Here is a 17,860-nt window from a genome sequence, read left to right as displayed (position 1 = left end):
TTTCAGGGTATCACAATCTTCTGCATGTGTCCGTCATCCATGAACAGCATATTCTGAGGCAGCTCCCCTTTGTATGTTATTACATGTCGCACCCTTGGAGCCACAAACAAACAAAAAAAAGGCTCAGTGCTGACCCCATTTACGGGCCACGTTGACTGAAAATTCTCTAGTATGTAGTTCAATTTGCTTTGACTGCAGTAGTCGCTCTATCATACATATCCTGAAGAAAATGGATACATCCTCTGGCACATCTCACACTCCACCAAACTAATTCTTTTGGCACGTGAGTGAACTCCAAGTCCACAAAGACTATACCCAAGGCTATCTCTTGTCTCTAGACTTCTCCAGGAAGACTCATACTGCAAAAATATGGCATCATTGATGATCCTTCTTGGTATAAATCCATACTCGCCCTTCCAAATTTCAACTGTTCAAGGCAGTTACTTTTACGTGGTAATCTCCTGTACTTTCAGAGCATGTACATCACTTTAATTGGATGATAATGAGCATACACTGTAATGTCTCCTTTCTGTTTAAAAATGAGCATTGCAAAGCATTTACATCATTCATCTGACATTTTCTTACGAATACCATTGAACAGACTTGTAAAATACATGACGCCTTCTCTGCCTAAAGACTTAAGCACATCCATTGGTACTTTATCAAGCCCAAGTGCTTTTTCCTTTCTAATTTTCTGAATGCCTTTATAACCTCTTCCTATTGTAACTGTCTGTCCCCACTGGTTCAGCTTAAATGTTGTAAGTTTCTCTCAAGTTCTCTTTATTCATCTCCCCCCCAAAAAAATCACTCCAGACGTTGTTGATTGGTTCATCAATTTGTATGCAAATACCATTCTCATTTCTAATATAAGCAAACTTGTTCACATCTTTCACCATTTTCTTCTCTTGCCTTAATGAGTTTCCAGCTGGTCTTTTCTCCTTCATATTTTCGTAGCTAGTTACATAGCTCATCGCAGGCCAAATATGTAGTTGTTGCAATACTTCTTTTGGCCTCCTTTTTTCCCCCTTCCATATCTGCCATCTTATCACTGCACAGGCTATTGCCATGTCTTCTCTTAAAGATTACCTTTTTCTTCACAGTGGATTCTAATGATGCTGGTATAATCCAAAAGTATAAAGACTTCCTAAACTCCAGGTCTGATGGCATGTCGGTTTTATAAACTTTGTGGATTTCTCATAGGTTCAGATCAAATGCATCCTATAACTGAGGCCACGATTTTGTCATGCAGGTTGTGTAAGTCACAGAATCTGATTTCCAAAGACCTGCATGATTTCAGTCTGCAGGCATCTCGGAGCTGCAGAGTCCTGCTGCTGCCCACAATGGCTGGAATCTGCAAGGAATCTCACAGCCATGGGCTCTTGGGGCTCTCAGTCACTATAGGTGGGGGCAACTTTGCAGCTCCCAGGCCCAGGGGAAAGGTACACAGATGCTCCCAGCTAACGCCCGCAGCTGCCCAGCAACTCCTCATGGATATTCGTTATTGCCCTTGTCCTGTCCATAACTAGTACTAAAAATATCTATGACAAAATCTCAGCCTTATCTATAACACTTTGTGCAATCAGCACAGCAAGCAAAATTTCTTGGGCATGCCATTCCCAAGTTATGGGCAGGGGGAGAAGTCAGAACAATACATCCCACATAGAAAATCACAGATTTTTTTAAAATTTGTCAGTTCTATCACCATGTTCAACAACCACCTGCAGATTTTCCCCATAAAAATTCTACTCTCGCAAAGGGCCCCAGTATACATTTCATCTGAATTGATTTTGTTTAGCTAAATGAGAGGTAGATGCACATCAGAATCATGCTTATAATGACAAACTATTCAACATTAAATAGACTTTCTAGGACACTGTGTAATATGCCATTTTGGTGAAAGTGTGAGAAGTGAGTTAACAGTCCTTCCCTATCAAAGTGAATATGGAAAGGTGCTGTTAGGAGAGCAACTTCTTCTGGCAACCTAATCATATGATGGATAGCTTTCACCAGTCCTGAACTTGATTCACCATAAAATCAGTGATGTGAGCTCTGTGGGACTCCAGTTTATTTGGCAGTGGAAAGCTAACTCTGTAGTGATAGAGATGAAGCAGATCTCTGAGCGAAGAGAATATACTGTAGTCTTTTTGCTGCAACTTAGTTTTCTATAAAAACAACTAGGAGTCCTGTGGTACCTTAGAGACTAAAAGATACAGACTAACTTGGCTACCCCTCAGAGACTTAGTTTTACATGTAATGCAAAAAAAAGCGGCGGGGGGGAATCTATAAAATTCTTGCATAAAGCTGTTGTAGCAAAAAATTCAAAGGATATGCTAGTTTCTGTGGGTTAGGGATGTGAAAAAGAGGAAAGGGGTAGGGGGAGAAAGGAGGAAAGAAAGAAGCTAGCCAGATGCCTCAATTAGATACTTGGACATTTTGGGACTTAATCAATGTTTGGTGTGTAGAGGAAGTGAAGGAAATAGACCGAACTAAGGATGTTAAGGACTAGTCGATTTCCTCTCCCCTCCCCCCACTGCCTCTATCAAATAGAGGCAGCAAAGGAAGGGGAAAGAGGGGGGTACTTCAAAGCGTCAGCGCCTCATGGAGCCTGTACTCAGGCTCCGTGCGGTGCTGCTACTTTGAAATGCCATGGCGGCGTTTCAAAGCAGCGCATCACAGAGCTGACCCCGGGCTCCATGAGGCGCTGTTTTGAAACGCCGAGGTGGTGTTTCAAAGGGCAGCACCACACAGCTGACCCAGGATCAGTTGTGCGCTGCTGCTGCCGCGGCGTTTTCGTGGAGCCCGGGGTCAACGGAAATGCCGCACGGAGCCCAGGATCAGACCCGGGGCTCCGAATGGCATTTCAGAGCAGCAGCACAGCATGGAGCCCAGGATCCCCTGCTGACCCAGGCTCCCTGAGAGCACTTCCACTTTGTAATGCACAAGAGCCCCTGCTGGGGACTTCTGTACATTTCAAAGGAGGAATGTGGAAGTGCCTATCAAATAGTTGAGTAGTTGATTGAAATTCCATCGACTACTTGACTAGTAAATTAATTGATATTTAACATCCTTAGTCCCTACAGCCCAATCACTTGCTAGCTATCATTTGAAAACTGTTTATTGATATATGTGATGTAAGTTGCCACTTTCAGGTCAGTTCCTGACAATCAGCAACTTTCATAAGAAGAATTGGCATAAGTCAGAGGTGGGAAACCTAAGTCCCGGGGACCGGTTGTGGCCCTCGGCTTGTCTGTATCTGGCCCCCAAGGCTCAGGGCTCTCTACGCACCATTGGGGAGCCCACACTGGCACTCGATTTCCCCCCATGGCTGTAGGGCTGGAGCACACAAGATCGACTAGTCGGGGCCTCCGTAGGTTCTGTTTTGCAAGTAGAACGTGAAGAGTGTCTTTCTGCTTCTCACTCAAGTGCTTCTCTCTTGTGTGTGGTCCCCAACTGATTTTTCTGTGGGTCAGCGGCTCCTAACCCAAAAAAGGTTCCCCACCCCGGTGTATGGGGTTATTTCAGCAGAGGGGTGAAGCCTGGAGACTGAGAGATCCTTAATGGGATAGTATGGTATAGGGGAAAAGTTGCATTACCACTTCATGTTTTGTTTCCTTCTGCAAGATTGTCAGTTCAGTACGTCTTTTCAGCTCTATATTTGGAGGGGGGGGGCTGGAATGCAAAACAAAATACTAGTTAGTTTTAAGGGCTATTACTACATGAAAAATAGGTAACATTGTTTGAAAGAGAACATACTGTGGGTTGCTTTAAGAGGTTTGTCCTTTCTGTTGTGATCCATTTAAGAAAATGTAGGTTAGCATCATGTTTACAGCCCTTGTGATTTAAGAATGTAAGTTTCTTATTTTTATTTGCCTTTCTTTATTTTGAACACAGGAAGCTCTCTTCAGTGCTCGTTTTAGCCCACCTAGCTGTGGAGTGCAAGTTAACAGACTATGGTATAAACCTGTAGAACAATTCATTTTACCAGAGGTACGTGCAGTATTTAGTTCATTTCCCATGCTGATTTGATTTGTAAAACTGGCATTTACTTTTCATCTGTTTATATTTTCAGGCTTTACTAGGGCCCCCTGCTTGCTACACTCGCCCACCTCCCTCTCTGGGTATAGTCAGCCAGCCCTATCTTCCACAGGCCACTGGGCCATCCCTGAGGCCAGGCCAACCCTAGCCCCAGCTCCCTCCTCCTTCCCTCCCCCCACTCCCAGCCACCAAGGGCGGGATTGCTCCTGGCCGAAGCTGGCTCCAGCTCTCTCACTCCAGCTACTGGAGATTGGGCTGAGGCTGGCCTGGCATGGCCCTCTTGCTCCGGCCATCTGGTCCAGGTTGAGGTTCTCTTCCCCAGGAGGGTCCGAGGCCACGTGGAACACCGGGGAGGGGAAAGGCCACGTGGTTCCCAGGCTGCATGGCTTGTGGGGCCGCATGGCATGTAGCTTTGCCCCCGAGCACAGAGGAGGGGGGAGGGAAAAGGCTATGTGGAGCCCCCCTCCCCCGAGCACCGGGGGAGGGGGGCCTGCTCCGGCACCTCCCCAGGCCCTGCAAAACAGCTGAGCCCTGGGGAAAGGAGGGAGGGATGGTGGAGGCAGGCGGGATGCAGAGTGATGTGATGTCATTCTGTTGTCCTGCAAGAAAAGGGTTTTTTTTTTTTTTTTTTTTTTAACATATAGAGAGATTTGTATCTATTAGTGGCATGATATGGTGAACTAACCACACTGCTCATTCTAGATGCTAGTAGGTCTTTTTAAACTATTGCTCAAGAGGTTTTCGGTTACTGTTCATTGTCATAAGTTCTCTTAAAAATGATTCAATGATGTAGAGCTAGCTCTGGCAGCTTGAGAAAAACTGTCTCCAAATCTTGGTCTATAAAGGTAGCATACTAAGATTTTGTGGGATAGTGTTTCCCATGCAGCAAGTTATTTCCCCTTCCTTTAGGGTGATTGCAAAAGACTATCCAGAGGGCACAGGCAGATCTCAGTTGTTCTCTTGAGTCTGTTTTCAGAATGAAAACTGAAAGTCATTAGCTGTTATGGGTGCAAAGAGACCTTTCAAAGTATGAGATGGGTATCAGCAATGCAGAAGCACGTGCCTGAGTTTACAGAGAGCCTGTAATAATAGCTCTGAAGTGTAAACTTCCTTAATCACTTCAACGGGTGCTAATTGGGATTTAGATGATAGCTAACAGTGGTCACACTTGAAATATTATTTCACTGCTCATCAAAGCATGTAAGAGAGGAGCGGAACCATCACACAATGAATTATACTATATTAGTGTTTCTCAAAGTGAGGGGGAATGTGCATGAAATATTAGCCATAGGTGAGAGGGTTTACAGAAGTTGTGTAAACTAAAACACATACGCCTTTAACAACAGAGCTGCTGTGATATGATTGATTTCATTTTCTTGAAGCGGGGGCTCTGCTGTCAAAACTTCGGTAAACACTGCTGTGTGGGGTGGGTTGGTATTATTAACACGAGTGGTGGTTGTGCATCGCATTTGCTAAGCTCTAAAGCAGGAGCGGGAACTTTTTTGAGTTGAGAGCCACTGACTGACAGAAGAATCAGTCGGGGGGGGGGGGGCCGCACACAAGTGGGAAGCAAAAAACCCTCCAAGTCCTTATTGATGTGGCCCCTGACTGAGGAGAAAGATACTCCCCATGTTCCCCTCACACACCAGAGTCAAGAGGGCCCAGGCTAGTCAATCTTGTGTGCTCCAGCCCCATGATGAACCAGAGGGGGGCACTGAAGTGCCAGTGCATGGTCCCCCATGCTGGAGAGGGCCCTGAGCCTTGGGGGCCGGATTCAGGCAAGCCAGGGCCTTAGGTTCCCCACCCCTGCTCTAAAGGCTGGGTCCAATGTTTTGAGATCCCAGTTGGGAATGGTGCCTAAACCTTCAGATTGGGTTGTTCTGAAGGAATATGGTAACAAACTGTTTTTTTCAGGTTATATTGGAAGGAAGTGGTTAAACATAGTAAAAAAAAAGTGTGGAAAGAAAATAGTTAACATTACTACAGTGAGGGCTTAATCCTACAGTCCTTACTCAAGTAAAACTTCTATAGACTTCAAGTGGGAATATTGTGGAAGCTCCCATCTGAGGAGCTGTTTCAGTGTGAGTTCCTAATTTCTAAATAGTTCAGATATAATTTTAAAAGTTTGCTTCCTTATATTAAAACTTGTTCTCTTATGATGTTAAACCAGTGCTCTGATAACTGTGTCTTAAGTAAACCAGTGTCAGAAATCTATGTCTTATGTCATGGAAGAAATATAGTAAAATGAGAAGAAATGAATTGACTGAGTAAGTTAGGTATTCAGGGCCAGTTTAGTCCATGATGTCATTCCACTGATTTCACATGAGTTACTACAGGAATCAATTTGACCTTCAATCCCCTGTAGTAACCTGGTTAGTTTATTTCAACGTTTCTCCAGCTGGGGATCCTGATCCAAAAGGGAGTTGTAAGATTATTGTAGGGGAGACATGAGAGTAGCAGCTGCTGACCAAGCACCCAACTCTGAAGATGGCACTGCTACCAACAGCAGCACAGAAGTAAGAGTGTGGGGTATGTGGTTATCACTTGTTGAGGGAGATCATCCCAGCCTGAAATATTTTCAAAGGGGGCCCCAGCAAAAAAAAAAAAAAAAAAAAAAAAGGATGAGAACCCCTGGTTTAGCTCCTTAAACAGCTTACCAGAGAGTAGCATTTCAGTGGTCTGGCTTGTCAAATACACAAAATACTGCAAGAGGTTTGCTTATGTAATTTAATGCTGCTTAAATTTCTTCAGGGGTAAGACATTTATTTTAAAGTAATGCACAGCAGATGCTGTGTGTTTTTAATTTTTAGAATATATTTTGTCCAACAGTACAGTGGGATGGGATGGATTTCTGCACAACCTGAATGTTATTCCTGTAAATCTTTGGGTTTTTTTTTTCCAATATAGTAAACTCCCAGGCCCTTGTAATTTTTTCCTCTCTCAAAATACTAATGCATATTCAAGCTATGACATAAATTCATAGATGTATAGCACTGAAAGAATCTAAATCTCCCTTCCTGTAGATTAAGCCCATTATTACTTATCCTATCTTCAGTGGGTGTGGAGGCCAATAGATCACAATCGTCTTTATAAAAGCCCTTGATATATTTGAAGATTTATCACGTACCCTTTGAGTGGTCTTTGCTCGAGGCTAAACATGTCAAGTTTTTTATATCCCTTCCTCGTAAATCAGATTTTAAAAAATCTTTTCTAACTTTCCTCACTCTCGCCTGGGCTCTCTCCAGTTTATCCACATCTTTGTTAGAGTGTAGTGTCCAGAATTGGACACCATTCTGCAGCCTGAGGCCTCACCAAAGCCAGTTAGCTCAGGAAAGTCACCTCCCGTGTCTTAACATCTGACATTCCTGTTAATACACCCTAGAATGAGATATGCTATGGTTAGCTCATATTCAATTTGTGATACATTATAATCTGCATGTCCTTTTCAGCAGTCCTGCTGCTTATTCAGTTGTAGTTGTGCATTTGATTTTTTTCCTTTCCTAAGTAAAGTACTTTGTACTCATCTTTATTTAATTTAATCTTGTTGAATTCACATCAGTTCTTCAATTTGTCAAGATATTTTTGCAGTCTAATTTTGTCTTCCAAAGTGCTCGTAACCTGTCCTAGCTTGGCATTACCTGCAAATTTTATAAACACATTCCCCGGTCCTTAATTGCATTAATGAAATATTGAATAGTTGTGGACACATGACACACCCCTGCAAGACTCCACCTAGTTACATCCTCCCACTTTGACAGTGTTCTACCAGTACTTTTTTGCATTCTTGTTGAAAAAATGTTTTGGAGCGTTGTTTAGAGAAGAGAGACAAACTGCAAGTGCTTTTTATTGATATTTTTACTATGTTATGGACATTGTATATCTCCAGGATGGCATGACATTTCTCATTTGGATTGATGGGGCTCATGCTTTGTCACATACTCGTTGTGATATTTAAGATGCTGAAGCATTCAAGATCACACAAAAGAGATCAATGCACATATATTGACAATCTGTTTGTAGTGAAGTGTTTAAGTGCCACAAGATTGGTATGAGATGATACCTTTCCCTATTTCTTCACGTTAAGAAATATTGGATTGTAGATGGCTCCTTTTTGTGCAAAAAGCCCTTCTTGCACAAGAGCCATTCTTCCTGAAAAAGATTAGGGTTTTTTGTGCAAAAACGGCCCCTAATTAACTATGCAAACAAAGCGTGGCAATATGCTGATCCGTGCTTCATTTGCATAGGCTTTTGTGCAAGAGAAGTGCAGTGTAGACATAGCCGCACGTCTCTAAGGTGCTACAGAATTTCTCGTTGCTTTTTGCAAAGAACTTAAAACATCTTTCAACTAAAGTGCTAGTTTTTGGTTTTGTGGCTCATCCCTGTAAGAGTGAGGGAAGATGAAGGGAAATGCACCGTTAGGGCAAGCAGTTGGTCAAAAATTGTTAGGGAGGAAAAGGCAATTATCAGAAAACCTTGTATATACAGATGCTAGGTAAGTGCTGCTATCCAGGTTTCAAAGCCTAGGATGATAGGGGATCCTGCCATTGGCATTCACGAAAATCTTGGTAATGGCCCATTTGTCATATTAGAATGACAAATAATTAGACGTAGCAAAGTGGTAGTATTAAGCACGAAGGTCAGACCAGCATGAGCACTGATTTGGTCCATTGTTCAAATGTAAAATAAATGAGAAGCAATTAGAGGAGACAAGATTATTTCAAGCGTGTGGCTGTTACTGAATATCAAGCATGTTATGAGCATAAAAGACCTATTGGTGGAGGATGATTAAGAGCTTGAGGAAGTGATAAGAAAGTAACCTGGACTATTTTGGATCCATTAGTAAATGGAGACAATCCGGAGAAGAGGTGAATGCAAGCAAGGGAGCTGGGTAAAGGTCAAAGGAGAGATGACTGGAGACCAAAGAGTGGGTGGGGTCTGAGGCATTGGGTAGCAGAAATTTAGCAAACAGTTCTGAACATTGAGGAATCTGTCTGCCTTTGTAAACAAGTTTAAAACAAGCTGAGGTGTTTCTGGGCTCGAATAGCTACCGTCTGTTATTACAGCGTCTCAACATTTTTTGCTTTAGAAGCAGAGGAATTGATTTAAAGTTATGCCAATTGCTTTAAACAGAATCGTTTGCTTCGGTTTAACATTCATGAAACTAATGTTAATATATTTAGTGTGTAATCCCTTGACGAAAGCAGGGTTACTTTAAACAAATTACAGAACTTTAAATTACTACTTAAACTTTTATTTTGATACTGCATCCCCTCTGTCTCTTCCTAAGCATTTTATAGGTTTTCAGCAGAACATAGTAATATTAGCCATGCAGTATCTCTCATACGCAGCATTTAGCAGATCAGTTTAAAGGTGGCCTGAACTTCTTTTTAAAAATTAAATTATACATGTAGCCTCTTAGTGATGTAGGCTCTTAGAGGTTTTTTTTTAAAGTGTTATACAGTTTAAAAAGGAAAAGAAGAGCAGTAGTTTACTTATATTCCAAGGACTGAGGCCAGGGTTCTCTGATTCTTCTTCTATATAATTCATGACGCCTATAGCAAGGGAAGAAAGGAAATTCCCTGTTTCCTTTTAGTATTGGTGATACCAGTGATGGTTGCAGGATCAACAGAGGTCCCTAATCTCAAGTCTTGGCATTGATTTTCTAATCATTTTAATCTATTCTGTTTGTAATATATGCTTTTATAGTTAAATGTTTAAAAATCTTCTCAGTTAAATACAATTTTAAAGTTTTAAAATAAAAAGGAAAAAACTTTTTAATCTAGACTTCTAGTTTAAAGTTTTAATATCATTCCTGATGCAGAGAGAGAAGTTATTTATAATTACAGGTTGAACCTCTATGGTCTGGGGACTCTCTGGTCTGACATCATCTGTGGTCCAGGAGGACCATGGATGTTGCTGGAGCAGAGAGCCCCTGGAGCAGAGAACCACAGCTCGGGGCAGCAAAGTCCTGGCGCCCTGTGGTGGCCCTAGAGCTGTCTGCGGAGCTCCAGCAGCCCCAGGACTGGCCGAAGAGCTGGGAGCCCAGTGGCCCTGGAGCAGGGGAACCTTGCAGAGGGGCCAACCTCCCCTGGTCTAGCATAGGAAACTCCTTCAGGACCAGTCAGGTTCCCAGGGTGCCAGACCAGGGAAGTCTAACCTTTACAACTGTCTGGTTGTTTCATAGGTGCATTCCTTTAGCCATTACTGATTTTATTGCAGTGAAATCTAAGTAAAAACATATACAGTGTGTGAATATCAATCAGTTCTGTAAAGCTTACCATCAGTTCTGTAAAGCTTACCATTTTTTATTCCATCTTCTAAGTTTTTGTGAGTGTGGGTGTATGTAAGGCCCTATTTTAATTCTAGGATGATTGTCAGTAAAACTGTAGTTACAATGTGGACAAGCCATGGAAAATTGCCGGAAAGTAATATTGGACTTAATTATTTGCGGTAGTAAAGTCCATTATTCGATTTTTTTTTTCCTACTCTTGGCTGCCTGGGGATGAGAGTGGCTGTCAAATTACAGTGGAAGCCAAATATTGTGATCTACAGTTTCTGCAATATTGCACATTATGTAGGGATGTGTATGCGCGTGTGTTTGTATTTATTTTTATATTTTAAAGTCCTGCTAATAGTGAATTGTACTTTGCTTTCTTAACAGAGTTTTGAAGGGACTATTGTGTGGGAAAGCCAGGATCTTCAAGGCCTTGTTTCTAGGAATCTGCACAAAGTGATGATTAATGATGGAGGAGGAGTCCTCAGAGTCTCTACGGTGTGTCATCTCTTCACACTACTCACGTTCCAATCATAAGTAATTTTGTGGTAAATCTTTAGCTTCAGATCTTTTTCTGTCCCGTTTCCCTGTGCTCCCTTCAGTTTCTCTGTAACTGTCCAGTCAGATGACCTCTATCTTCCCGTGTTGGTTTAATTTTCAACTTCAACCTTGGGTTACAGCCTTTTGGTGAACTAAGAAAATGGTGCTACTGACTGAATTCAAGTCCTGTTTTCCACTCTTCATGGGAATAAAGTTTACCCTCCCCTTTTGTGTCGTTCAAAGATATTGGGTCAGATTCACTGCAGCTAATCAGACGCTATGCTCTTGAGCCCATTTTTGCCAGCAGTGCGTTCTTCCCCAGTTATTGCAGCCCTACAGGAATTAATTCTCTTTCCTTGTCACCACTTTCTGCTGATTGACAAACGGCATGCCGAGTCATTATATTTTAGCCATTTAAAGTTTGTCTTTCTTCTTAATTTAAAAATCTAGCTTTCCAGCAGGATCTGTGAACAGAATAGAACACAGATATTAATGCTGTTTCTAAAGATGCCTGTTTTAATGGCAACAGAGCACCTAAATCCCTTAGGCATTTTTGACAATATCACTCTCCAATTATAATTAAAGCTTTACTCTTTTGCATATGCAGATATCTAAAAAGCAGACTGTACATAGTTTTATTTTTGTTACATCAAAGTTTTGTATTGAGAAGGAGTTAGCTCAGCTTTCACTACTGACCCATTTCTCTTCTTGAAATGCTGTTAATCAATCTCTAACAGACAGGGGAAGGTTCATGGCCACATGAATTCACAGAAGGTGTGGAAGGAATAGCAGGAGGCTTTATTTACACTATTCAAGGTAAGACTGCAAAAATGTAGTGGAGCACTTCTCTGTCCTTATACAATAGAACATTTAAATGACAACTCTGAAATGATCAAGTTGTGTCTAATATTAATTTGACTAAGATCTACTTTTATTATAATCGGTTTATTCCTCTTCCATAAAAGTCATCTTCTAAATACAATTTTGGTGACATGCTGAGATCTTTTTCGAGGCGCTCCTTAGCGCCTAGCGAAGCCAATTTTATCTCTTGCTGTCTTTTTATTAACATAATCATCTTTTCCCTTTCTATCCAAATGGATTTCCCTGATCCTGTCCTCAATTCTTGTTGTCAAAAGACAAAGCTAAAGAAAAAAGTTCTACACTGGGTGCCTTTAAAAAGTCAACTTGTGTTAACAGTTGCCACTTTTCCCCTAAATTGAGAATGGGAAATAACTGCAGTGTCTCTGGTACCACTGTGGAGTAACTGTTGGTAAATAGTGGCTTTAAAGCTAACGTGGTGGCTAGCTTTTCCAATCAATGCTGTTGCTTTTGCACCTATTTCAGCAGGTTGTGTGTAAGCCTCAGAGAGCCCTTTCAAACTCTGCCTGGTCTCTGGGCCACTTAGCAATGAAGCTGGCATCTAAACTGGCACTACAGAGCAGCTGCTATAATGGAAAAAAATGAGCTTGCTTCGTATTAACACTCCTCAAAAATTAGGCTTGTTTATCTGCCCAGGGATATGGAAAAGCAGAAATGTATTTTTCTTAAGTAAAATAACTAATTTTTGTTTTTAAAATGTGGTTTGGGGGCAAACAAACCACTTTCAGTCTATAAAAAATTGTCAGGAAATTAAAGCTTCACTACAAGAGGCTGATTAAATAGGACTGGCAAATGATTGAGCAGTGTCATCTCCCTTATTTCTGTGCAGAAGGATCTTAAAGTGCATTGAAATCATATTTAAAACCTGCCTCCCTCTTCTCCCCCTAGCCTCAACATTTCAGGTAGTACAGAATGCCTGCCCTGATTTTCCCAGAATATGCTTATGCAAAACTGGCTTGCAGTGTGGTACCTGGGGACAGGCCAGCACGACTGTACCATGAAAATAGGTTGTGCTGAACTTTATCAGAGCAGTATGTGAGAACCTGGTTTTCAGCCTCTTTCTATGCTACAGTAAATGTGCTTAGGATAAATTGATAATGAACTTGGGCAGCCCTCCTGGGCGTCTTATGCAATAGAGAGTAGAGTGCCAGATAATTATTTGTATAAAACTTTCTTAAGGCTTGAATTCTTTCAGTAAAGAATTCTGTTTCTTTTTTATTGGGACATTCTATAGGGCTCTACGAAATTCACAAATATGAAAAATGCGTTCATCACGGACTGTGAAATCGTGTCCTTCCCCCCTGCCTCCTTTTGTGTGCTTTTACCTTATACCAAGGGTCGGCAATCTACGGCATGCATGCCATACGTGGCACGAGAGCCGATTTTCAATGGCACGCACTGCAGAAGCCCCCCCTCTCCACCCAGCAACGACTGGAGCCTTGCGGTTGCTGCACAGCTGCAGGCTGGAGAACCAGCTCTGGCTTCTTGCTGGAAGGGGAAGTGGGCGGGTGGGGAGGAGAGGCAAGCAGAGCAGGCGGCATGACCCTGCACTGGGCTCCACGTCCCTAGGGCTGCCCCTGCCCAGTCTAGGTGTGCAGCTCCCAGGAACTAAGGGGTTAATACTCTCTCCCCACCCCACTGTAAATAAAGAAAATATTGAAATCTTTTGTGTTTGACAGAAATTAATATTTTTTTATTTAAAATTAAGTTTGATAAACTGACATGAGAACGTTAAAACGCTTAATCTGTTCCATAATTTAAATTAAACCGTTCTCCATAGCTGCAGCTGGTTCAAAAAATACGGTCACCATACCCAGCTTGCCCCTGTCCCCACGTCCCCCAGCACGCAGATCCATAAATAGACGTGAATAAGTTAAATCTTGGTATGCCACTTCCGAAAAGTTGCCGACCCCTGCCTTATACTATGTAGATTTCATGGGGGAGTCCAGTGTTTCTCCAATTGTCTTGACCCAAAAGGGAGTTGCTGGGGCAGGTGTGTCAATGTTATTTTAGGGGAGTTGCAGAATTGCTATCCTTACTTCTGCAGTGCCTGGCTGGCTGGAGAGCAGCAGCTGTTGACGGGGGGCCCAGTTCTGAAGGAAGCACTCCACCACCAGCAGTGTGGAACTATGTGTGGCAATACCATACCATGCTACCATTACTTCTGCACTGCTGCCTTCAAAGCTGGACATCTGGAGAGTGATAGCTGGTGACTGAGGTCTCCACTCTGCAGGCAGCAGCAGGGAAGTTAGGGCGGCAATACCATTCCAGGGCATTCTTCCTTCTGCGCTGTTGCCGTTGGCTGGGTTCCTGGCCAGCAGACACCATTTTCCAGCTACCTGGCCCTGATAACTACACTGCTGCTTGCAGGAGTGCCAAAGGCAGCAGTACCGTAACTCACCCTCCCCCATTCACACAATAACCTTGCAAATCTGCCCCACCCCAACAATTTGGTTTTGGCCAGCATCCCTATGATAACATGAAATTTCAGATTTAAATAGCTGAAAACATGAAATTTATTATTTAAAAAAATCCTCTGTGAAATTGACCACAATGGCCCATGAATATGGTAGGACCCTAAGTGTATATGTGACCTACCCTCCCAAAGCTTTTTTTTTTTTAATTGATTGCAGAATTTCCTAAATTAAGATTTTAACTGGACACTTACTGACAAAATAAACATGTAAATATGCTGCTTCTAGAACAGGAGAAATATACACTGCTGTATGTAGCGTATTGCATGGAGACTGTGAATATGTAGTTTTGATTATGTGTAATTTCTCCTCCCTCCCCTTCAGAAGGTGATGCTCTTTTGCAAAGCCTACATACTCGTCCTGAGAGGTTTGTAAACCACTTAAAAAACCTTGAAGACGAGGATGCATTGCTGCAGGAAGAAAGCAGTGCCTATGATGATATTGTTTTTGTAGACATTGTGGATACCTACAGAAATGTTCCAGCCAAACTGCTGAACTTCTACCGATGGTAGGTTGGAAAAAAGCATTTTTATCAGGGATTTCTGATGCCAGATAGTCCTGGACATGCTTTATTCTGAAAACATACAGTGTACCTGGAAATTTACTCTCTTCATTGTTTTTGTTTGGTTTTCATGTTAAAAGGGACAAAATTGTATTTTTCTGGTGATTAAAAGTGAGGGTTCAGGTTTTAGGATTGATCTTTACTGACTGAATTTCTTCCCTCCCCCACCCTAAACACTTTTAAAACAGAATTCTACTCCACAAATCTAACTGTGCAAGTGAGGGTTCAATCATGTCCACAGCCTTACCTGGGATGTTTGCTCATGGCACGAAATCACAAACCAGTCTGAATACCAGCCATTTAAATGGTAAAGGCTGTCTGTCAGCTTGGTTACAAACAAAAGGCCAATCCCAAATCCATTGAAGTCATCAGAAAGACAGGCAGTGACTTTGGTGGGCCTTGGATCAGGATCAATCCTGTCAGATCCTGAGTGCTCTCAGTTTCTGTCACAAGGTAAATTTTAGCATTAAATGCTGAATGCCTCATGAGGTCTGGTCCCTAGAGAGGCTCCCCACTAGGGTTGTGAAGGGCTAGTCGACTATCTCATAAACAAATGCTTATGAGATAGTCGACAGGCTGTCGACTAATTGCTTCCCCCCCACCCCCACCCCCTCTATCAGAAAGAGGCAGCAAGGGGAGTGGGAAAGAGGAAGGGGGTACTTCAAAGCGGCAGCATAGCGTGGAGTTGGGCCAGAGCCCGGGCTCCATGAGGCACTGCCACTTTGAAATGCCGCATGCAGCCTGGAGCCAGCTGGAGTGTCCCCAGGCTGCATGCGGCGTTTCAAAGCGTCAGCGCCGCATGGAGCCCAGAATCAGCGGGGGAGTCCCCAGATGATCCTGGCCTCCACATGGCGCTTTTGCCTTTAAATTGTAGCAACAGCCCTAGGGCTGTTTCTACACTTCAAAGACGGAGGCACCTTATCGACTAGTCTAATAGTCGATGCAAAATGCATCAACTATTCAATCAGTCAGTTGCAATTTAACATCCCTACTCAGACCAGAAAGGCCTTCCAAATATCTTTGAGCACCTTTTGTCATGACAACAATTGCCCGAGAACTGCCTGCCTCTGCCAGAGCCCTCTGTCTTTTGCGTGAAAATATGGTCTAAGCAGTGCCTGAAGCATCATGCCAGAACATGAATTGAAGAAGGAATTGATAATACCTATAACAAGTACTTTGAAGATTTCAGTTTCTCGGAGACATTACCCATAAAAGCTGAAAAAACACATCCTTTTATTTTAAAAATTAGAATTTTTTAAAATTTTAAATTCTGTTTAGTTTCATTACATTTGCACAACCTAAATGTATTCGAAGATGTGAATAGGAGCAGTGATCCAAAATAGATACCGGAGTATTTTGAACATTGCATAGTTCCAGCTGTCAGCTCAATTTACCATATCTATAGGTATTTATGATGTGTAAACAACAATCCCCCCCAAAAACTCACCTTTGATCCCCAAAGCTATGGGCTTCACTTTACACACATGAATGAATAATCCCATTGTAGGACCAAGGCCTTAATGAGTAATACAATCAGAGCGGAGTCATCGGAACTTTAAAAAACAGCATTGATAATTAACTGGAGAAGATTTAACTGAAAAGCTCAAACATTTTATAGCACCTCTTGCATACAAATAATCTAGGAAATATGTTTAGATATGTGCAGCATTCTCCTACAGTTATGCATACATATTCCAAAATACATGCTCATACATCAGTAATGACAGTGGGCTTAAGTCTTTGTTCACACTCTTGTCTATAAAGAGTAACTATTGAAGTCACTGGAATTACTAATGCGTAACTTTGGCTGATTCTTCCCTTGTTAAATATCTACTTTAAATACTACCAGTGGTGTTGGTTTTTTTTTTAATCCACCAAAAGAATGTGCAGAATAGTGTATAATATACAAATGAGAAACTGTAGAACACTTCTGATTGTTAAAAGGGGAGGTAAAGTTCAAGTCATCTAACTCTCTACGGTGACTGGTTGCCCATTAACAGAAAATCGTTTCTTTTTCAGTAATAAAGGATTTAAGGTAAATAGTTTGCCCCTTAGGGAGGTGAATATATAGGAATCGCCTTCAAAACATAGCCTGTCTTTCTGGATAAACCACAGAATCATTTCACTCTAATTCTGTGAGTCTCCTTACAGTCAGTTTCTCAATTTGTAAAATAATATCTGTAACTCACAGCAACATTGAGGATTACCGATTTAATATTTGGAAAGTGCTTTAGAGAGGGCAAGCACCATCTTATTCCTGCACATCATTTTTTGTAAACTTTTTCCATTTGCACTGCCCTTGAACCAACTGTTCTCATACAGAAGGTTAACTGGAGTTCTAGCCTTTTATACAACCCCTTGTATTAACAGCCGTGATATAGTCCTCAGCAGGAGTTCATATCCTTTTGAGGTCAGTAACTGTTTCAGACAGATTCATTGTAAATGAAACCCTTCAGCTGTACTGGATAGCAGAAATCCTACCTCAAGTTCCTTTCATACTTTGTACAAACCCGTGACGATCACACAATAGCTGTTTCTTCTTTAGAACTAGTACTTAGCCCTTGCCAGCAGTCTGTAGGAAAAACATTTAAAAGGAGAGCAAATGGCTTTCAAATGGGTCCTTTTGCTGTTTGTGGTATACATGTTATGTTGCAGAGTTGTAATGTATTTTAAAATTATCTCCTAGTAAATCATCTCTTTATTTGTTTTGGCTACAGGACGGTAGAATCAGCTAACTTTGATTTGTTGCTGAAGACTGATGATGACTGTTACATAAATTTGGAAGCTGTGTTCAACAGGATAATGAATGAAAAACTGGACAGGCCAAATATCTGGTGGGGCAAGTGAGTCTCAAATTCATCTGGTTACTGGTTTTTCATGGATCTTTCCATTTTCTCCATATGTCTATGGAATGTTTTACTGCTGTGAAATTCCGTTCAACAGTCTCCTTATGGAGTCCCCCCTTCTGCCCACATCAAGTCACTAGCAAATTCCATAACTTCAGTCAAAGGAGATCTGGACCCCGAGTTGCAGAAACCAGCTGAAAACTGTTCTAGAATGTGTCCTAAACAAGAGCTAGAACTCTTTCCCATCCCT

At 41.9% G+C, this 17,860-nt stretch overlaps 1 protein-coding gene across 5 annotated transcripts in view; it reads left to right on the top strand.

Moving 5' to 3' along the window:
* Window positions 1-17,860, top strand: part of B3GALNT2 (beta-1,3-N-acetylgalactosaminyltransferase 2) — a 40,631-nt gene that overhangs the window by 12,603 nt on the left and 10,168 nt on the right. For all 5 annotated transcript variants that reach the window (XM_075924796.2, XM_075924793.2, XM_075924795.2 and 2 more), the window contains exons 5-9: window positions 3,892-3,987; window positions 10,697-10,807; window positions 11,587-11,665; window positions 14,527-14,710; window positions 17,482-17,607. In XM_075924796.2, coding sequence (XP_075780911.1) covers window positions 3,892-3,987; window positions 10,697-10,807; window positions 11,587-11,665; window positions 14,527-14,710; window positions 17,482-17,607 — 596 coding nt within the window. The remainder of the gene's footprint in view (window positions 1-3,891; window positions 3,988-10,696; window positions 10,808-11,586; window positions 11,666-14,526; window positions 14,711-17,481; window positions 17,608-17,860) is intronic.

The sequence above is a fragment of the Pelodiscus sinensis genome, chromosome 3 (assembly GCF_052426305.1).
Source record: "Pelodiscus sinensis isolate ZL-2025 chromosome 3, ASM5242630v1, whole genome shotgun sequence".
NCBI classification, from domain to species: Eukaryota; Metazoa; Chordata; order Testudines; family Trionychidae; genus Pelodiscus; species Pelodiscus sinensis.
The sequence above is the reverse complement of the archived record's forward strand: the minus strand, read 5'-3'. Positions and strand labels throughout refer to the sequence as shown.